Below are 23308 nucleotides of genomic sequence, written 5' to 3'. Positions count from 1 at the left end.
TGGGGCATAAAAAAGTAAACTTCTTCTGAATGTGGACAAATTAAAGAATTTTCTTCAGAAAAAAAGTATATATATGTACATAAGTCTAATATAAATGAAAACTATCCATTTTGTTATAAAAAACATGCTTCAATTTTTTTTATTTGAGGTTTCATATGACTTTAAGGGAGAGCAAACAAGTGGTCTCTTAAGACAGGTGATCTTTTAATAAACAGTTCAATTTATATGAAATGTACTACAGAGGGATCTAAAATTGGTGGTTTTTAAAACAGGTTTTTGCTTAATACAGGTGATCTCTAAAGCAGGTTTGACTTTATTCATATATCCAAGAATTTGAAATTTATTTGCACACTTTAAGTAGATTTTTTCAACCTGTTTTCTCTGCAACTCTGTTCTTGGTTCAATGGTGGCTGACTTGTGATTTCCCAACTCAGATAAATCAACTTGATGTTCAGGCAATACTGAATTATCATTGCAAGAATGATCCAACTGTTTCCTTGCTTGGTTGAAGTCTTGTTTACTACCCTGCAAAAATTAAATGATGCATCAGTCAACTTGGTAAGCTCTTTCAGTAGGATTGACATTTATCAAGACAATGTTTCTTTGAGTATCCATTTGTCAGTATAGAAAGGAATCATACCATTTTGCACTTTCAAGGAAAAAATGTCTAAAGACAGATTAAATATTATTAAAGGATGTGCCTGCAATCATGTTTTCATTCCAAATTAGAACAACTGCAGAGCTTTGTAGAAGATTTAAATCTAATTTGATCAAGAGTAAAAGGACCCTTTCATAAATTCTGCCAACTTTGCTTCTATTGATAAGTACCAGTAGTTGTAGAAAATAAAAGGAATTTCTCCACATAATTTCACTGTTAATTTAAGTGCAATCAGTTGTATATGTTACCAACTCATCATTCAAGTATAACTTAATCTAGAGGCTCTCAAGAGCCTGTAGCTCACCTGAATTAACTGTTGTTTTTGAAATGATGTAAATAAAATCATAATTAATTTGAATAAGATACTTTTGATTAGATTAGATATTATAATAATATTTATATAAAAGGTACAACATTTTGAGTAAAACATAAATAGGATGGAGGATCTGTGTATTCACATTATTTGTAAAACTCTACTTATTCCTGTGAAGCGTGTGCTTTATATCGAGACTTGCTATGCTTATCATCGACGCCACAGTACTTCAACCAATCAGAAAATGTTTATTTTGGGCATTCAACCTTTTTTAACTCAGATTTTGGAATTTTTTAATCGAAATTATAGAAAAATGGAATATTGTTAGTACATATACAATAGAAAAAGATGAATACTTTTAGCTAAAGCAAATTTAGATGGGGTTTTGTGTATTCACATTATTTGTACAACTCTCCTTACTGATGCCATATTTTGGAATTTCCATGACCTAAATGGTTCGCGAAAATTAATATTTTTATATATAGTATAGTAAATAACAAAAAAATACAAAAGTTCCTTTAAATTAATAATTCTTGGGAAATTTGAAGGCAGATGTATAATAACCTATCACACTTGTCAGATTTGCTCTAAATGCTTAGGTTTCAGAGATATAAGCCAAAACATGCATTTTACCCTTATGTTCTATTTTTATCCATGTCTGATATCTTGGTTGGTCATGTTGACTAATTTGTAGATCTTAATTTGCAGAACATTATTGCTGCTTACTGTTTATTTCTATCTTTAAAAATATTTAAGATAATAACCAAAAACTGCAAAATTTCTTTAAAAATACAAATTCAGGGTCAACAACCCAACAACTTGTTTGTTTTGTCTAAAAATTTCAGGGCAGATATTTTAGGGGGGGGGGGGGGGGGAATCATCGTACACATTTTTTAAACTAGAAACCTTAATGAGGATAGTGACCAAGTTTGATTAAATTTCGCCCAGTAGGCCAGGTGACTTTAAAATGTGAGGATCAAGTTTAAGGGTTCTTCAATACACTATTCTTGCCAAGAATGGGTAAAAAGTGAAGTACTTTAAAAAAAAAAGATGGGTGAAAATTTAAATGTTAATTGCCAACTGATGCCATATGATAGCAATATAGCTCATAACCTTTCAGACTAGGTGTGATTAAAAAGATTAATATTACTCTTGAGCGAGAAACAGAACAAATTCCTCATCCTACAGAATGACTTCATACAATTATGCAAATACTACTGGGGGGGGGGGGGGGGAGTGGAAGGGGTTTAAAGTCTACTGCATGATATTTTTTGGTGATTCCTGTTATCCTTTTACATGTTAAGGAGAGAAAGGCAAAAGCTCCAGCCATTAAAATAGTTCTAAGATATGTTTATCAAAAATATCTTACTATGTCATCAACAGGTGGATAAAACAATTCAACATATATAGTTTTGAATCTATCAATCCATGCAAGAGATCCAGGAAAATTTTCAATTCTTCTTTCTTTTGCAATATTCTTTGCATTCTCCAGCAGCAGATACTGGTTTTCAACGAGTATATTCAGCTTTATATTTTCCTCAACATACTTCTTTAACTCAGACTCTACATCTTGAAATGTTGATCCATACTGTACATTGAAGTAGCTTTCTACTGTTTTAACACGACTTCGTATAATATGTCTTAAATATTCAGAAGAAATTCCAAAATTTTCAGCAATTAGTCGTCTTGGTTGTTCCCCTTTGTGGACTTCTTCCAAAATTTCCATTTTCTTTTCCAACGACACTCTTGGTTTATGTTTAACCATTTCCTTCTGAAAGTATAACATTCAAACTTGATCACAATAAAAAATCCTTATAAAACAAGAATGTGTCCATAGTACATGGATGCCCCACTCGCACTATCATTTTCTATGTTCAGTGGACCATGAAATTGGGATCACAACTCTAAAATTAAAAAGACCATATCATAGGGAACATGTGTACCAAGTTTCAAGTTGATTGGACTTAAACTTCATCAAAAACTAACTGGACCAAAAACTTTATCCTGAAGCGGGATAGACAGACGAACGAACAGACCAGAAAACATAATGCCCCTCAACTATCATAGATAAGGCATAAAAAAGCCTTTTGGTGGTGTGATCCTAAAAATTAAGCTGTTAAATAATAATATTATTGGAGTACTATTTCACAAGCCACTAAGTTTCCAGCTATAAAGGAAAACTAAATGTTCATAAGATTATGTGTTGCTCACCAAGAATCTTTATATGGTCAATGTCAATATTTAATAGCCACAATCACAAGATGTCGCTTAGATATTTCGTGTATTATATCGAACAGTTTATACACTTTTAAAACTGACACCATTGAACTGAAGACTTTACGCTGTAAGAGTTATCTTCCCAAACACTGTTTTTCTTCTGTCCACTACTCCTTCACAACCGTAAAAAATTACCAAATTGCTCAGCACGTCATTAGGACTAGGGTGACCATTTGGACCGCAGCTATCAGGAGACTCAATATGAGTTATTCCCCCTTATGCATTTGATAAGGGCCTAGGGTCTTTTGATTTGAGGTCCTTGGTCCAAAAATTGAAAATAGGTCAAGGTCAAAGGTCAAGGTCATTTTCTAAATTTTGATTTTGGCTTGTTCTAATCTTTAACCGTACAAGATATGGACTGCATATTTTAATCAAATTGTCATTTGCAACATGTCGTAACTCAAACATTTTGGTTGAAAGGGTATGTAGACAATAAATAGGAGTTTTAGGCTCCTCTTATATTAAAACTTATGCGTAAACTGATATAACTCATAAACCATACATATTCAAGACCTAAAGGCCTTAGTTTATGACCTTGAAATTGAGGTCAAGGTCAGGTTAATTAGAGGTTCTAGATTTTGAACTTTTCTTCAAATTCATATTTATACATGATAAAGCCATAGCACTCTGGGCCAAAAAAAAAAAAAAAAAAACAAGTTTGTTTCCCCTCGCCCCCACCGGGTAAAAAATAAGCCCCCCCCCCCCCAGTCAAAGAATTATTTGCCCCAAAAAAATCGGATTTTTTTTTTATTCTGATTTATTTTAGCTTTACCAAGCTAATCAAGAATTGTGTCCCTTAGATTGTCGAACTTCCAGTGTTCGTTTGAGTCTCAAAATATTTCTCTGGGCCGACTGACTTCGACATAACGAGAGTTGACTGTATACACTTTAATGAGTTGTTAGTGCTCAATTTGAGTGTATTTATTTAGATTATCAATCCTTTTGCTTTCAAGCACTATTCAAAATATGCACATTTAGTGCATAAAATGGCCTCCAGTGGACAAGTCAAACCATCCATGACATCCAGTTGGAAAAAAAAAATAATTACCTGCCTGCCTGGTCTGTTTACAAAGAGTAGACGTGGGGGAAGGGAAACAAACATTCTTTTAAATGTGGCCCTGTGCTTTAGGTTACCAACCAAATGACTTTGAAAAAGCAAACACATATATTTAGGTACAAAATATTAATTTTAACTAGAATCACCTGAACAGTATAGTTGACTCTTCTAGTACGCTTTGGAGGTTCTATAAATGTGTCCTCCACTTTTTGTTTGTTTCTATAGTCCTCCCCCTCAAAATGATAGATATCAATCTCTGACGTATCCATGGTGAATGATCTAAGGTTCTGATCACTTACACTATCCATCTTCTCTTTTATCTCTTCAGTCTGAAATCATTTTAAAGAATTATGGATGGGTTTATTTTGTTAAGGTGGCACCCAACACTTTCACTTAAATTAATTTGGCTCGTTTAATTTTCATAAAATTTTGTCAAAGTATTTACTTTGACACTTAAACAAAAATATAAAAATTTTAAAAATTTTGAACCAACTGTTTTGCCAGAAAAATTACACTGGTTATATAGCATTTTGACAAACACCAATTTTGATCATTGAGAAGCTTAATATTCCTTTTACAACACAACGTAATTAAAACGTTTAGGTGACGTTAGAGTTATCTCCCTGTAGTGTTAGGTACCACCTTAAAACCAATTTTTGATTGATTCAAGACATATTGTACTTTAAATAAAACTTTGGTTTTACAAATTCTGGATACAACCTATATGACTATATATACTTTGTTGAACACTCAAATTTGTGGATTAATATACCCATTGAACTCCTGTAAATTAAGATTTCAATGAATAATACTTAGCTGTGCATAATACTGTGGATTCATCAATTTTGTTGGATACCTATTCTCATGGATTTCGTTGTTACAGGTGAACCACGAAATAAAATATTCAACGAATGACAAAACTTATATTGGCCTGTATGTAGACTTTATCAAAACCACGAATTCAAATATCCACAAACATGCAAGTTTTCCCACATCCACGAAAATAAATGAATCCATAATACATCTTTCTTTGCAGACTGAAATATTATGCCTTTTTTGTATACTGAAATGGAGTAATGTTCATCAATCCCAACAACAGTATAAAATTTGAAGTATTGAACCAAATCCAACATTTGTGTAAAGTTTCAAGCAAATGTATCCATGCATACTGATTACTCATTCAGTGTACAATGTGCAAAAATTCAACTAAAATCTGATAGTTGAGATTCTGCAACTTTGACATGACAATCCAGAAAAACTTTCACAATAAAAAAATACATGTCCTTTGATAAGTCCTTCATAAATCTAACAGGAAAATCCCAATAATTTTGTATGCAAGGTTAAACCCTTTATCTGGTACAATTTAGCTTGATGACAGATAAGATATATACATCTATTAAAATTTTAAATATGTGTAAAATTTGTTATTATTACCTAGGAAAACAATGATAATCATTCTTTCAATGGTCTTTTATACTGGAGGATGCTTTTCGATTTCATCTCATTGCAGTAGTTGCCCTTTGATTAGATTGTAGCTAAAAAAATCATCTTGTTCAAAATACCATTGATAGCCTATAACTATTTTCACCTTTTTTTTGCAGGAAACGTTTGTACCCTTTTTTCTCCCTATGCCAAAATGATATTAATATCATCATAATAATTGTCCTTACCCGTTTCTCTCCCTTTGCCAAAATGGTATCAATATCATCATCATTGACATCAGTGTCTTTAGAAGCAGCTATTCGGCTGGCTCCATGTTTGATCATGTTCAGAACTTCTCCTTTTCCTAGTTTATTGGAGCTGTCTGATAATCTACCTACAATCATTCAATGGAATTTAATAATAAACAGCATTTTCATTTAATGGAATTTAATAACAAACAGCCTTTTCTTTAGCTAGATTGCTGCAGAGAATGAATTTGATTCTGCAAAGCAATGGCATCAGATTCTCATTTTGAATTGTTAAACTGCTAGTTCAAAATTTTTATACTTATTCTTAAGTCATTAGAGTTCTGGCATGCACATCTTACAATACAGTAAGCATGCTTTAATAAATCCTTGCCAATTTAACAAATATTATCTATCCCATATTCTAATTAACTTTTGAGCTTTAACTGTAGGGTGTTAAAAAGACTTTGATCTTAAAAAAACTGTTCACACAAAGAAGCCTTGGACATATATATAATATCCAAAGATAAATACAAATGTTGCAATTAAATGACAAAGCTTAAACATGTAAATTATCCTTTTAAAATTTCAATTGACCATATTTGTGGTAAAAATTAAATGTGCATATGCTTGTGCAACTCCATACCAAAACCAATCAATGGGGATTAAATTATTTTCTTGGGTACCAATTTTCGTAGATTATAGTAAATGTCTTCCTGATTAATGGATGGGCTTATCACTTGCTCTTGATTATGGAATAATATCTCGAAATATGTTTGTAATTTTATCACCTTGCTGTATAACTATATGGTCAAGTCGCAGCTTTTTCTCAGCTCTTTCAAGTATTTTCTCTTCCACTGTGTGTTCTGTAACAAAGCGTAGGACCCTGACTTGTTTGGTCTGGCCAATTCTGTGTGCCCTGTCCTGAATAAAGAATAAAAGGCTTATTATCAAAGTATCATGCTTTTCATTTGTAATGTAAACGGAAACAGTAGTTTGCAAGAAAAGATTTATTTAAGCCAGAAAAAAAAGAATGAATGCATTTTCTGCTTAGCACATTTAAGTTGTAAGTCAAACATTCCTCAACAGCAAGCATGTGTCTGACAGAACTTAAATTTATCCCCTTTGACAATTCGCCATTTCAGAATCTAATGCATTCTGGGTAATATTTTTAAAAGCGTACACCAAAACGTTGTGATTGGTTAAAAATGTCATAAACAATGGACCATTTTGGGGTACAAACAATGAAATTACCCATGATGCTTTAGATTTTGAAACGGCCAATTTATCATATGGAAATCAGCAAACAAGAAGTAGGTGTCTGATATATTCAAAAAGCTCACATGTTACAACTCATCACATTTTCCATAATGGGACCATACCTTCCAAATTATGAAAGAATAAAATCAGCACAAGGTCATTTTCAGCTTGGGATCCTATGGTTGGATGAGTTTATTTCTTGAAAAGTTAAATGAAACAATTTAAATTGGTTTTTTTAAGTGACTTATTTAATTACAAATTAACTCTCTGACTTTCTATTTGAAGAAATCATTCAAAACTTACCATGGCTTGTAAATCCACCTGTGGATTGAAATCAGAATCATAAATAATGACGACATCTGCTGTTGCTAAATTTATTCCCAATCCACCAGCTCTGGTACTCAACATAAAGATGAACTTTTCACTACCAGGTGAATTAAATTCATTGATCGAGACCTAAAATAAAAAACATTTTGGATTAATTATCTGTTTTGTCAAAACTGTTTTCATTGGTTCGACTTATTTGAATTTTGCTGTTATTTCTTGCTTGAAGTACTGCATGCAAATTTAAATTTTGGAGTACAAGTCTGTTGATTATATAACCCTAAACACAGTATGCATGACAACTTAAAGATATAAGTTTTCAGCCCAACAGAAAGGAAAGCACCAAAGGAGCTAAAACATATTACAATCTGCATAGTTAGATGAGGCTGGATGGTTTATTAAAGACACTTTGACTTGTAGTTGCTGACAAAAATGTGGAAGGATTAATGTGGAATGGATAAGCTGACAGACAGACACAGTGTTAAACCAGTAAACTTTCTATGAAAGTGACAATGTTAGGATTTGGCCATACTTTTTCTAATGACCAATATTTCAAATTTACTGCAATAAACTACCAAATTAGGCCAATGCAAACAAATCAAGGTATTTAACCTTTCTACACTTACTGTTCTTTCTAAATGTGGAGTTTTCCCATCCAGTCTACAAAACTGGTATCCTTGCCAGAACAAGTAATCTTCTAGAATGTCTAGTACCCGTGTCATCTGACTGAAGATCAAAACTCTAGAACCTAAAAATATACGAAAAAATATATATAGACAAAATATGCTGTCACTCAATTATGAACCAAATACATGACCAGTTCTACTTTTGCAAAATGATATTTAAATTTTCCTGAAATGGTTGTGTCTTTAAGGCACATATGATCACCCCTACAGCAATTTTCATTGTTTTTTGTCTTTGTTTGTATGGTATATTTTCTCCAAGGAATAAATTTAGTGTTTAGTGTACATTGTCTGTTGTCTTTTCCAATGTTTTTGGTAATTATGTGAAATGAAGTTTTTAAATATCCCTCAAACACAATTGGTCAAAAGTTCTTAAAATTGAGAACTAACCATTACTGAATTCAAGTCCAGAAACAGGACTTCAAGTAGAACTATACACATATACTCGAGTCTCTTCAAAATTAGGCAATGTTTTATCTCTATGTGATACTTAAATTAAACAACCTACCCTGACTCTTTAATTTTGGTAGCAGTTTATGTAGGACTGACATCTTTCCACAGTTTAACACAAGGTGCATACCAGTTGTATACGGTGGACCTACAATAATTATTCTTACAAAACCAGATCATGAATAAATGCACATCTAATTGACATGTGTACATGTTCTTCCCTTGAATATATCCCAATACAAACATTGTGCCCATTTTCTTCAATTGTGTATTTTAATACTGAAAATGACTAGAATTTTTCTGGTAAAATGTAATAAGCAATATAAAGGTCTATTTACCCAAAAGACTTTATAATTAGTTTTTCTTGTGATTTAAATAAATTGTTTTATTTGTTCCTTTTTAAAACTTCTAAATTTTTCATATTGGCATTGTATTTTTCACAAGTATCAGAGTTACTTTTTGTCCTCCTAACGGTTATACCAGCTTATCTATGGTTTAATCTTATTTGGATTTTCAAAATTTGTGACTTTAATCTACACTGAAAAACAGCACTTCAAAACATTTTGCTCAGTTTTAGAATATTTAATATTTTCAAGTTCCTTCATCAATAATTATACAAGATATAATAAAGTCCTTGATTTTTCTACATTATATCAATTTTAAGTAATTTCCAGGATCCCTGCAAATAGATTAATTTATATTTTACCCTGTTCCGCTCCAGCGAACAAGTAAGGATGATTACAACATTTCCTCAGTTGCATCAACACATTGAGTAATCTCATCTTATCCACATCACCAGTTCCATTAACTATATCTATGTCTTTCATCAATATGTTTGTGTACCTATAGGTATAAAAAGGTCACCATATTTTACATTTTATAGATAGATATTTTTATTATTAAAGTACAACTTGGTACATATACATGAAATACAATATATTGCAGTTTTAAACATAAACATTCAATAAACATGTATAATTTACCAACCAGCCTTTAGAGGCTTATGATGCACTGTCATTTATGTACGAATAATTATATGAATAAAGGAGTAGGTCCGGTAAGACCCATTTTTGGCCCCAAAATATAACAGTTTTACAAAATTGTTAAAATATAAATTTATAGTTATTTATTAGACAGGAGAATGCTTCTGCTACATAAATATGGGCTGTTTTTGACAATACAATGCACATATATCGGATTGTAGCACCATTAAGTCATGTTAAATTACTGAATTCTTCAAAATTCTAGCTTTTTAGTTCAATTTTAGACGGTTTCCGTGTAAAACGAAAGTGGCCGCATTTGTGTTCATCTTTAATATTGAAATGTAAGTTGTATTTTATGATAACAGATAACATTTATAAAGGTTGTGGATGAACGAGGGTGCGGCCACTTTCGTTTTTGACAAAAACCATCTGTAAAGTGACATTTTTCGGCATATTTGGTAGATTTTTTATATTTGAGCATAAATCGGATTGTTTTTAATAACTAAATCAGTTAAAATCGTTCAAACAAAATAATTGAATCAAGTGAAATAGACATTTAAGTGTTTAAAAAGTGGTCAAAATCTTTCGTCAGATGAACCTGAAATTTGAGGCCAAAATCAGTCCTTACCAGACCTACTCCTTTCAAAGCTATTAATCAATTTTATATCTGAGGCTTAATTCTTATTTGATAAAATGTAGTTTCAATATATCAGTTGTGTTTAATAATTAAATGAGAAAATAAGGATGAAAGTAACTTAATAACTTTTGTATGATAATGTAAGAGTTGAACATGAAAATTTAGGAAGATAAGAGTTGTCTCTCTTTGTATGTATAAACATTATATTATGAAAACTAGAATTTGTAATTATAAAAGATAAGAAAAAGAAATTATCACCTTGATTTGACAAAATTCTGACAGTTGATCTATATGATAATAGTTTATCCCATTTGCTATGATAGAAAAATAGCATGTAGACACAATGGCTAATATTTGAAAATGTAAACAGGTACATTTAAATGCATACAAGTAAAAAAATTAAATAAAAAAATATGACACTATTTATCACAATAAGTATATAACAAGCATGTGTAACTATGAACAGACTAGACCTTTCTTTGTACAATGCAGATATTATAAAGACAAAGTATGTATGCATGTATAGTTTGGCTTTTCATCTTGGTGTTACTTTGGGTTATCTCCCTTTATCAAAATTGAAAATTTATAAAAGCTACCATTTTCATTAAATCACATATTAAGTTTCAGCAAATCATTTTGTTGATCAGACTTCAATAAGAAGTTTCTCTCAAACAACTTTTTCATAAACATCACTTTGAACTGGGGATTTTTAGATCTTTTTGGGATAACTATCTTAATATTTCTAATCTTGAAATTTTTTACTTTCTGGAATTGGCTGTATAGATATATAGACAAATATTTCTTTTGATATACACATTCAAAATTACATCTGCAATAAAACTACAATCTAATTTTTCCAAAATGCACATGTTTCTTTTTTTTTTTATCTGTATTTTTTTTATTCTCAAATAACATACCATTCTCTTTGCATGCTACTTAATCCAACAAATATTTTTGTCTCCTTTTTAGGCAAAAGCTGTTTCTCAACATCTGATTTGATTCTTCTCAAAAGGAATGGTCTTAAAATCTGTATTACAAGAAATATTATAGATAGAATAAATACACTTTATGGGATACATAAGAAATCTGGGAAACCTTAAATGTAAATAAATATGACCTTCAATGTATCATATACACAATTTTTCATCAGTAATGGCTCACAAGTATTATCAGGAATTTTCTCAAATTTAAATATACAATCCAATTTCAGTAAAAGAATCACTTACATCATGAAGACGTTTAATCAATTCTTCGTCACTCAAGCTATTTGTAGTGGAAAACCAAGCATCGAAGTCCTACAAAATAAATACAGATCTTTATAAAAAAATGTTGCTGAAAATTTAGATTTCGAAATGCATTAATGCGAAAATGTGTTTTTAACAACAGGAGCTATATAATTATGGATAAATCTCATGAGGTTTGATAAGATTCCTATCCTACTTTATAGAGTCAATATTTTCTCCACATACAGTTTACCTATAGTGGAGACTTACTTATGGGTAACAATCTTGACTGGATATAAAGCCCTCTCATGGTCATTCAGTCATAGATGAAGACCATGACTGCCAATTTAAAATCTAATAAGTTCTTTCTTGACCAGCATGTTTAAAAAATTTGTGATGCTACAAAGTTGTACGAATATTGAATTTAAATATAACCTGAAATTATCATCATTAATTAAACACAAATCAAGGGGGACAATTCTGCAACATCATGCAAAGGAATATAATCAATAAATACCCCAGCTGAATGAAAAACATCAGGTAATAGAAAATTCAGCAATGCCCACAACTCATGCAAATTATTCTGTAATGGGGTTCCAGTCAGCAACAATCTGTTGGTTGAAGCTATGCTTCGAACAATCTCTGATAGCTGAAAATAAACAACACGGTTAATATTGAGCATTTGTATTACTTTTATTGCAAAGTTGTTAATAGAACTTAAGCACTAAAAAATTTGTAATGGTTCCGCGGAACCCAGTGTCTTGTCTACTTTTGCTGTTAATCACACTCAACAAAATGATGAAAAAAATTAATAAAAATATTCCTCTCTATACTATTATTTGATTGTCAGAAGCTTCTGTCCAATTTTGGTAAAACTCCAGGATAGTTTAAGAATCTTAAAAATGTTTTAAAAACTTTAACTGCAGACTGTATGTAATGTTAAATGCAGACCTGTTTACCCATTCTGATGTCTATCAGTAGAATTATCAGTAGTTTTGCAATGTTGTCAGTAGTACTCTCGATGAGTGTGGCGTAGCGGCACGAACCTTCTAGGGGGGTTTAGGGCATGCCCCCCCAAGAAAATTTTGAAAAATTAGATAATTAGATGCAATTTCCTGCATTCTGACAGTATCTGCAGTCTTATTCAGACATGTTTGGAACAAAGATTTTGACCAAGATTATAGCCTATAATTTGCATGATTTGACCAAAAGTTGAGTTCAACTTTGGAATAAGCCAATACATGCAAATCTGATTTTCACAGTGTACTTATAAAGAACAAGATATGTACATTTAAAATTTCATTAAACATTTAATCTTGTACAACACATTAAAAATACAAAACCTTTTCTCCAGTTCTGTTGACTTTATGAAAGACGATATAAGCCTTTGAGTTGATTTCAATTTGTTATATTCAACGTGTGATTTTGTCATAACGTGTCTCCGGCAATCATCCTTGCCTCCATGTGCACACGAAAAATCCCGTTCACATATGAAGCAGTAAACAAATGTTGGGCCCTTCTTCGAAACCCCCAAAGAAGGGAAAGTTTCCCTGTAACAATCTCTGAATTTTTGGCATGATTTCTTTGCCGATGTTGGTCCGGTTGTAGTATCATTATTATTGTCATCAGTGGTCGTCCTCTTGGACATGCTTTCAATTTACCTTGTCTTTACTCTTGTATGCGCTTTGAAGCATTGATATTCTAATTAATTCAATCGTTTAACTGATCAAGATCAAAATTTAACGGATTTTTTATTTACCTTGTCTTGATTTCAATTTACCTTGTCTTTACTCTTGTATGCGCTTTGAAGCATTGATATTCTAATTAATTCAATCGTTTAACTGATCAAGATCAAAATTTAACGGATTTTGAAACGAAACGATTCAAAATTTAACGGATTTTGAAACAAAACGATTTTTTTTTCAAACCCGTAGTTTTTGGTATGACAATCGTAGTCCGTATTTTTTCACTGAAATCCGTAGAAACTACGGCAAAATCGTAGATGTAAACACCTCTGTAAATGGAAGAAATAATAAGTCCATTTATAAGTAAAATACAGCAAAAATAGATATTTTTTTCTTCCAAAATTTACTTCTGGATACTATCTTGTGATTAGAAACATGCTTCTGTCCAAGTTTGGTAAAAATCCAGGATAGTTTAAGAAAGTTATTAAAATTATAAAAACTTTAACCACAGAGTGAATGTTTGTGGATGCCACCGCCGACACCTACGCAAACAGAATGTAGGATCGCTATGTCTTGCTTTTTGGACTAAAGTCGAAGGCTATGTATTCAAACTCTGGAAATTTTGTTAAACAACAACGGCTCTGGCATGATGGACACACAAGTTTAATCAGAATTTCCTTTTTCAATCAATGATAAGTTCGAACTGGTCTCTCACAAAAAAAATTGAATGTAGATTTCCATGTAATTTTATCAGACTGCATCACATCTTTTAGTTTTTCAGGGTTTTTTCTTTCTTTTTAAGCAATAAGGATTTTGTGTTTGTACGTTCTATTGAAATGTTCAGCCATATAAAATCTGTTTCTCTGTATAACTTCATATTTGTAATTCTAAATCAGAGGTAGACTAGTTTAAGATCGAAGACATTTCAAGATATTGTCATTCTTGATTAGGACGACCTTATTCAAGCTTAAAACTTAGATATTCCCAGACCTATCTGACCATAAAATACCTTGGATTTCTCATTCTTTATCCTGTGGGCCTCATCAATAATGAGGTATTTCCACTTAATCTTCTTCAATTCTGTTTTCTCAAGGAGACAAAGTTCATAAGATGTCAGACAAATATCCCATTCTGTTGTCTTCATAACTTTCTTTATCATTTCTTTCTGTAAAATTAAAGAGATTATTAACTGTAATCATTATTATTTTTTACAAAAACTATTGTATCAGTTTCTATAAACAGAACACAAATATTGATTCCCAATTTAAAATTCAAAATATCTCAACTGACATATCAGTTTTGAAAAGGGGGAAGGAGTTACTCAAAGCAGAAATGTTGCCCAACAACATTTAACAGTGACCTATCAAACACCCGAACATAATTTAACATATATTATAATTGTTCTTTTGCTTGCAAAATGAATGCCCCCCCCCCCCCCCCCATAAACACTGGACAGCACATTAAATACAGATATTCAATATTTTTGCCAAAATACAGTTGTTGTAAATGATAATTTATTCCATCAAAATATGTCTCATGTCTAATCAGTCAAACTTTATCCATTTGAACTCCGTGTGGTGAACCAACGCCTTTGAAATCGTTTTTGTAGTCCCTGAAGTGGATACCTTGGTATGCCGGGTTGTCAAATCATGCAAAAGAATGCAATGCTTAAATAATATTCAAAATTGACAACAACACTTCAGGTCCTGAAGACGCCTGCCTCGCAGGTGAAACATGTAGACCTTAGATAATAAAATTGCAGACCAATTGAAGTGTTGTTGTCAATTTTGAATATTATTTATCCATTTAAATATTATAAACTTCAAATTTATAAGCAATATATATAAATTTGGATTTTTTTTTAATGACAACACAATATCTGTAGGGCTATTATTTTACATGAATATGCATCAATAGGACAGGCCAACAGCAGGTCATGCATTTGATTTTAGTGGACTTTTGCCAAATGGAAGCTAACCTTTAAAATTTGCCAAATGGAAGCTAACCTTTAAAAGAATGACTGTAACAAGTAAAATATTCAAAAACAAATAAGTTACCAGTATTTGCTTTTGGATATTTACTGTTGTTGCAGTCATTCTGAAGGCTATTTTGCATGTTGCAATGCCCCCACAACCACAATGAGCTGCTGTAGAAAAAAAAACCCACATTTTAAATAAATGTACCCTTTCCTCTTTGTAACCGGTCAGACAAAAGATTTTCAATGATGGACACCATCTTTTGAATTCTGCTTTCCATGTGTCCATAGTTGACTTTGGACAAATGACCAGATGAGGTTTACAAATATTCATATAGTGCTTCATGTATCCAAGTAGAGATATTGTCTGCAGTGTCTTTCCTAGTCCCTGAAAAAAAATAGACAATCTTCTAATATAACAGCTAGAATATGTAAACATCCACTTTCAAATTGGACATTTGTAATTACCCCTTTATCTATTGTAGCTTTGCTGCTGTAAAAATATCACAACAGAACAAAACTGAATATTAAATACGTTTGTTTTATCAGAATAAAAGAACAAGAATTCTTGTGCTTTCAAGAGATTACTACTTAGACCTCATACTTATATATCTTTATCATGTGCAGAATATTTTTGTATATTTTAGGATTCAAGTTGCAATATTGGCTGGACTTGAACCAAAATCGAGCTGACCCCAAGCTACTCATTATCTCATTAAATGAAGGGGGAAAAATCTTTTTCTCGATTTGGAGGTATAGTAATACTGATCAAAGTACTGAAGTACTGAACATCGGATGACCACAAATTCTTGCATGTGGATGGTCAAAAGCACTTGTCTCAGAAAAAAATATCACTTATCTCTTTACCTGAGACAAGTTCGTGTTTGGATGATGAATAAATAATAGGAAATTCAACTTCACCATAATAACTGTTATATTGTAGTGATACAAATCAGTATACATACACCGATTTGTTGTTATATATTATTCTATTCTACTGTTCTAATAATAGCGCATTGCAAGTGCATTTTGGACACTTTTCTGTAAAACTTTGATTTTTCTAAAATTGCATACGAGTAGCAATTCATATTTTCCCGCAAAAACAATTACAGAGTTACCTGTCCTTGCTGGTATTGTGGCAAAGCGTTCTCCCGCATGCTTTAACACAATTTTTCGGTACGTAATATCAATGATTTTTTACTTATAACTACAACACATTTTCATATTATTAATTTATGTTGTAAACAATAATATTTTTATCAGTATTTATTGAAGAGATGTATTTATATCAAATGATAAGGAATGTTATTTTGCACTCGTTAATGTGTGCGTATTTATCATGTTTATAGATCCGTTATAAACCCAAAACTAATTTACATACTGGAAATCTGGGTGATAGCAATACATCGGAATGACCTCAAGGTCATTGCGAAGTAATAATAGGTTGTCAATGTTCTTCAGAGTTTAGCCTTCATTTCATTATTATTTACAGTATATTTAAATAGTTTGAAGTTTAATGATTTGTTATCTTTTGATTCAGATTTTGCTAAAGCACATGGGAACCAACAATTCCCTAATAACATATATTTATACAATTTCTCCAATTATCATTCCCATTAAAGATAATTTCGTACCATTTCATCAGCCAATATGCCGTTTATATCATTTCTATTCAAGGATATCATCCAGTTCAATCCTCTAAGCTGGTAATCTCTCATTTCTCCACCCTCTATAACTAGAAAATTATGTTAAAATAACTAGTAAACAAGTTTCCTTTTAATATAATGAATAACTATCGAAATATCGAATGTTATTGCATTTCTACTATGTCTTGTGTTCTTTTAAGGACAAATTCACATAGTTCTTTTAGTTCATACCTCAACTATTCAATCTCAAAGGCAAAAAAAAAGAGGTTAAAATGATAATGGCTTTCATCTCAACTTTTATAGGTTGTGATATTTAATTTTTGTACAATTTTTATCATGTCTAGTTGCAAATTTAATAGACCTTGCTATTTGTTTATGTGTTACATATTTGTTTGTCGTTCATTTTTTGTACATAAATAAGGCTGTTAGTTTTCTTCGTTTGAACTGTTGTACATTGTCATTTCGGGGCCTTATATAGCTGACTATGCGGTTTGGGCTTTGCTCATTGTTGAAGGCTGTTGGTGACCTATAGTTGTAAATTTCTGAGTCATGTTGGTCTTTTGTGGAGAGTTGTCTCATTGGCAATCATACCAAATCTTCTTTTTTATATATATACTTGCTAGTTATAGACATTTTAAATTTGTAATTTGAACTTTTCACTTGTATTCTGTTCAATATTAAAGTGGATTTATAACTTACATGATGGAGTTTTTTCAAATCTAATTGGTGTGTCACTTTCTTGTACATTAAACAGTTCTTTGTCTTCTTCTTTTTCAGCACCACAATGGCGATTTCTAAAAATATACATGTATAAAATATTACAAGGCTACAATGGTATACTTATCAGTTGCACAATTTATTTACTTTACGTTTTATTATAAACATCATATCAAAGACTTGAGTTGTTGAATATCAAAATATAATAAAATCATTTTAATTCTTACACAGCATCGAAACTAATGGACAAAATTCTAAATCCTTGAAATGAACCAAGCTTCAAACACCTGGTTACATAGAATTGCTATTAAATACAAATTAAATCTAACAGAAATCAAAAATATAAAAACCTTTCTTTTCTATCTTTTTTCGATTGTTTTTCATTTTTACCAATGACCTTCGATATCTTCAATGGACATGATGGCAGCTTGCTTTTTCCAGTGTCAATTCCTGTTTGTATAAAGTGGGAAAAAACCTCGCTCTGTTTAAGAAGGAATTCAAATCTCTTCTTTCTATCTGTTCCCTGTAAAAGAATAAAATGTGAATCAATCTTCAATACATGTATACAATGCAAGACATTTTACATTAGAATCAATCTTAAATACATTATACAATGCAAGACATGTGATACCCTTAACATTTCATTCTTTCAAAACATCTGCATGCTACAGTCAAGGAAAACCCAAATATTACTCATTCCTACTGTATGTTACACAATGTGGTGGGATATATACATGATATATAGTGACTGAGAACATAAGAAAATTCACTTCTGAAAAATTTGAGAAAATCAAAGAATAAAACAATGTTGATGACGATACAATTCATAATTTATTCTGTTAATTCTAACAACATTTCATTTTTAATAATTCCTTTGAATATTTCCCCCTGAACTTCTCTAATCTCAGACATGTGACAGAGTTGTCAATCCACAACTGGAGATTAGGAAATTTTCAGCTGGAGTTTGGGCCTCATAACTGAAGATTTTTTATCTACATTTTTTTTCAACGTACACAATGTGGTTTTTTTTTGTGTTCAAACTGCATATTTTCCTTTTTTGTTGATGATTCTACACCTTTAAACACCTCCATAGCCATTTTTACTTGATAGAAATAAAAGATAAGGGGTTTTCAAATATTTATTTATTATATATATATATAGTGCAATAATATATTTATAGTTCAAGATAAATTGATCAGCCTTCATATAAAGTTGGTAAAAAGTATCTCTGCTTAAGGCTAGGATTTTTTAATTTGTTGGTGTACGGATCCGCAGTTCCGATTTTGCCGATTTCCAGTTAATGTTATAATATTTTTTAATAAATGCAAGGACGTATTATAAAATGTCCTTGATAAGAGTAAAGAGAATGAACACAGGGCGAACATACTATATGGGCGAAAGAACTCAAGACGAACAGACCAAGGGCGAACATGTAAACAGAGCCAGTCGACCCGATACCAAATTCATGCATGCTACTACAAATATTTACATTAAAAACATCTGGTTACAAGTAAACAAATAATGTTCATGTAGATGAGATGAAATCTAATAATTTACATAAATAAAAGGGTATATACATGATATATATATACGATAGTGATTTTTTTTCAAACCTAATTTACAAATTAAATGATTCGAATGCTTAATCATGTGTTTAAATCGGTGTCAAGAATCGAAAGTTGTTATGAAATTGTAATACACAGTAACTGATGTGGCATAAAGATGTGGTAACGGTTCAATAATTTTACAGCCGGCACCATAGGCCTTCAGATGACTTGATGTCTTCTTCCACCAAAAAAAACGGGAATGCGTGACAACACTTTAACCCGATATTCTTGTTTTCCCAGTGGACGAGTCTATTACGTTTTTGACACAAGTGTTGAAACCTATTTTCGTACGACGTTTTTAAATTATTTTTCTTTATCAGTTATCATGCTTGAAGATTATTATTCACCAAGTTTTCTCGAATTGATTAAGAGCTACGTGAATCTGTTTTTCTTGTTTGTGAAATGACGATGTAATTTCTTCTTTGTCCCTGCACACTCCCCCCCTTTTTTACGGGAAATTATTAGACAATGTCATGCGATGTTTATGACAGCTGAGCAATAACATTTCATCGAACTCAAATTTAAGAAATGATGACAAATTAACAAACATATTCATGATGATATTGTTAGAAAGGTGAAATATATATTTATTTTGCATATTTTTCTGTCTTAAAAGATCTTTTTTTCCCAACCAACCGACCAAACTTTTTCAAGGGGAAAATCCATAAACCAACAAATTAAAAAATCCTGGCCTATTAAAGCTACATTGACAATTTTGGTACCACTACTGAACAGTGGTGTTGAATTGATAGAGTTGTGAGCTTTCTGGTGGGTAGCTGTCTCCATATGACTCCTGCCAGAAAAATTACATGTATGTAATCTAGCTTCCTACATATACTGATAATTGCATAGGAAGATCCAAGGGTGCCATACCCTACCACCCTTTTTTTCGTGGGAAAGATTTGGTTGATTATATAGGGAATTAATAAAGCATGACTGAAGTTGGCCCCCCTTAGGTCAGTCAGTGGATCCCCTTTAGGTCAGTCAGCGGGTTCCACCCCCCTTATATAAAGTTCTAGATCTGCCACTGAATTGGCATGTTCCTGAGAGGCATAAAGACTTTAGAAAAATAAATTGAAGTGTGTTCTCAGGGATTCATTCACATAGCAACATTTAAAACCAATTTATACCAAGCTTCTATAGCCTGCTGTACTCATGATCATTTGTTATGTAAGGAGGAAAATAATAATGCTAAATGGAAATTTTTATTTTGTTTCACTCTTTACCAGAACGTTTTCTTGTGTTTTATATCCTGCTGTTGGTAAGTCATTCACCTATGGACATTTTTTTCATATTTTTTCTGTAGACTTAGCTTTGATTTTTTATTACCATGTATTGTCAAGCTTGGTTACTCATAATTATTTCTCAGTCACTCAATGTGCGATATTGTTCCATACTATAGCTGCTGACCTTTTTTGTTTTACATTAAAATTGGCGTCAAAATCATGTGATGCTTTGAATCGTTCTACCCAATCAAATTGCTCTAATTTGTCAATTAGGTGCTTTTTTTAGTCTTAGGCAATTATATTGTTTGTTTGAGTGATATTGCTTTGAATTAGTTTGCAATAATTTGGGGGTTTATTTAACAGGAAACCTCATTTTTAGCCTCACCATTCGACATGAATGGAACTTTGCATTTTACCTAGTCAGAATATTGATCTTTTCATATTGAATCATTTTTTTTTCTATGAAAAATAAATGTAAATCGTTTTTTATTTACCTACTCTATATTACTGAACAAAATTATGGCATGAACATAGTTTTTTCATATAGTTTTCCTTTCATCTTGGATAGGTTTTTTTTTTGCAGGAAAATTGCTTAAGAAGTTGAAATTCATAAAAATTCGATTTGCTTGACCTGTTTTGTCTGCCACAAGATTGATGACGCTGAATGGAATGTACACAAAGCAGTGAAGGCCGCCAGTGGGATTTTGTGAAGTTCTGAAATGTTTTTAGGCATTCGGAAGTCAGGTATGAAAAGGCCATTAGAAATTGGCATTTTTGAGCCACAATAGGGCTCTTCATGGTTAGTTCGGCCATATTGGATAGGGGGCAGATTTTCATAATAGAGGTAAAAATGGTGTGAAAAATACGGGAAAACATCATTAAAACAGAGCTGTTGCTTGGAAACACACATAGGATTTCCCACACTTTCATACCATTTCCACCTCCTTCCAAAAAATCTGCCCCCTATCCAATATGGCCGAACTAACCGTGAAGAGCCCTATTGAGAATAACAATGAAAACACATCTTTAGAAATGTTTTTATATTCAAAAGTGTAGAAAAAACGTATTCTGCACTAATTTTGTAAGCTGGTAGTAGCGTAGTTACGTCAAAGCTTAGTTTCCTGTGTGACAAGTTCAAACACAAATACTGAACAAACCAACCAGATGACCGATTTTACACTACGGTAGGATAATTGTAAGCATCCCCACATTATTCTCGAAATAATCTTTCATATTCGTATTTCCCATTAAATGTCATGGGAGGGGGTGTAACTGTAGGATAGTTTTCCATCTGGTGGGTTGTCATTTATATAGATCATGCTAAAAATATCACCCCAGGTCATCAGAACACCTACTAAGAACTTTAAAGAACTGTACATTTGTAATTCAAACTGATCGGATTCTCTGTTTTCATGGGTCGCACTCAGCTTTCTGATTTGCCCCCCCCCCCTTTTTCTGAAAAAAACCTACATCACTATAATCAAGGGGCGCAAACGATTTGTGTGGGTTGCTTTAATGAAGATTTGTTTGTTAGTCTGACCTGTGACATGATAACTTGTGTGGCTAACGCTGATTTATGGGCATGTTCACTCTGGATTAGTTTCAGCTGCTGCACACTCTCTTCTGCTAAATTTGGCGGGAAAATATACACATGTTTGGATTATAAGTCTATATAACTCCCTATGTGTGGACAACCACCGAAACCCACAGTTATTGTTTTAACCGAGACATATTATATTCTTATTCTTCTACTTCAGTAGTCTCGATGTACCAGAGTTATCGGTCTTATCTTGAGATGTATGTTATATTCATGGATCTTCATGGAATGTAGGACAGAAAGTCACAGGACAAAAAGTCACAATTCATTTTTCTGATTATCAAGTTTATTTGAATAAAAGAATGCTTATTTCTTTAAATATATTTTGTATTTTTCTTGAACTATTGTATAGTATAAACCAACTTTGTACACACAATTTATCAAAAAAATATCAAAGATGCAGCTCAAATAATGTTAAAAAAACAAAATGTCATAGTGGCTTGGCACTTAAATGAGGGGGGGCAAGGGGGGTCCCAATAACAGCAAAACAGCAAATTGATTTGGCTCATAACAGATAACAAGGAATTGAAATGGACAAAAACAGATAACAGTAAATGAAATATTAAAATAATTCGGTCTTTGACAAATCAGTATTTCTTATTACGGATATAATCCTTTGTAATGCATTCCATTTTTTATGACTATATTTTTAGTATTAATTTATGTATCTAGACTACTGTGTTTAAATTACTACTCAATATATTATAATATTTTTATACGCTCGTTCACGGAACGTATTATGGTATACTGTTATCCGTCTGTTGTCAACATGTCGGACATTAACTCAGAAACTCTTTAACCATTTGCATTAAACTTTGGGAAATTGTTTATATCTATTGACGTGAGATCCCTTTTTTTTTTATATAAATTTTAGATTTTCAGTTTTTGGGTAATGGGTTTTTATTCAATAAAATTGGTGTTTTTTTCAGTTTTCTGATAAGATCTCAAAAATGCTTTCACAAAGCAAGGAATTTTGGTGAATTGTTTATATCTATTAACATGAGGTAACTTTCAATTTTTATAAATTTTAGATTTTACGTTTCCGAGTTAACGGATTTTATTAATTAAAAAGGGGAGATTTTCCAGTTTTCAGACATTAACACAAAAATGTTTTCAGCAGTCCTCATGAAACGTTGGTGTATTGTTTATATATATATCGACTGAAGCTCCCTTTGTTGCTAATAAAAAAAGTGACCTGAAAGAGTTTTAATATTCTGACTTTTTCTAAATGACCATTTAATGAGGTGTGTGAATTTTTCTTAATAAAACTATGAGGCAAAGTGGTATATAGCAATTTATACCGAATATTGACTTTCAAAAAAA

The 23308-nt window shown here is 31.7% G+C and overlaps 1 protein-coding gene across 2 annotated transcripts in view; it reads right to left on the bottom strand.

Annotated features, from left to right (window-relative positions):
• LOC143072773 (SWI/SNF-related matrix-associated actin-dependent regulator of chromatin subfamily A member 5-like) overlaps positions 1-22133 on the bottom strand; it is a 28041-nt gene extending 5908 nt beyond the window's left edge. Inside the window, exons 1-18 of one of the 2 annotated variants that reach the window (XM_076247867.1) lie at positions 21929-22133; positions 17906-18078; positions 17538-17632; positions 16827-16927; positions 15401-15580; positions 14227-14382; positions 12050-12181; positions 11536-11604; positions 11227-11336; positions 9396-9532; positions 8748-8837; positions 8183-8304; positions 7536-7688; positions 6764-6896; positions 5976-6121; positions 4452-4634; positions 2341-2742; positions 373-525 (exon numbers count right to left, since the gene is read on the bottom strand). In XM_076247867.1, coding sequence (XP_076103982.1) covers positions 373-525; positions 2341-2742; positions 4452-4634; positions 5976-6121; positions 6764-6896; positions 7536-7688; positions 8183-8304; positions 8748-8837; positions 9396-9532; positions 11227-11336; positions 11536-11604; positions 12050-12181; positions 14227-14382; positions 15401-15580; positions 16827-16927; positions 17538-17632; positions 17906-18078; positions 21929-21937 — 2544 coding nt within the window. In that variant the 5' untranslated portion in view covers positions 21938-22133. The remainder of the gene's footprint in view (positions 1-372; positions 526-2340; positions 2743-4451; positions 4635-5975; positions 6122-6763; positions 6897-7535; positions 7689-8182; positions 8305-8747; positions 8838-9395; positions 9533-11226; positions 11337-11535; positions 11605-12049; positions 12182-14226; positions 14383-15400; positions 15581-16826; positions 16928-17537; positions 17633-17905; positions 18079-21928) is intronic. The other variant, XM_076247868.1, reaches the window with a different exon arrangement.
• Positions 22134-23308: the final 1175 nt, after the last annotated feature.

This window comes from Mytilus galloprovincialis, chromosome 4, assembly GCF_965363235.1.
Source record: "Mytilus galloprovincialis chromosome 4, xbMytGall1.hap1.1, whole genome shotgun sequence".
Lineage (NCBI taxonomy): Eukaryota > Metazoa > Mollusca > Bivalvia > Mytilida > Mytilidae > Mytilus > Mytilus galloprovincialis.
Note: the sequence above shows the minus strand (reverse complement) of the source record. Positions and strands in the feature narration are given on the sequence as shown.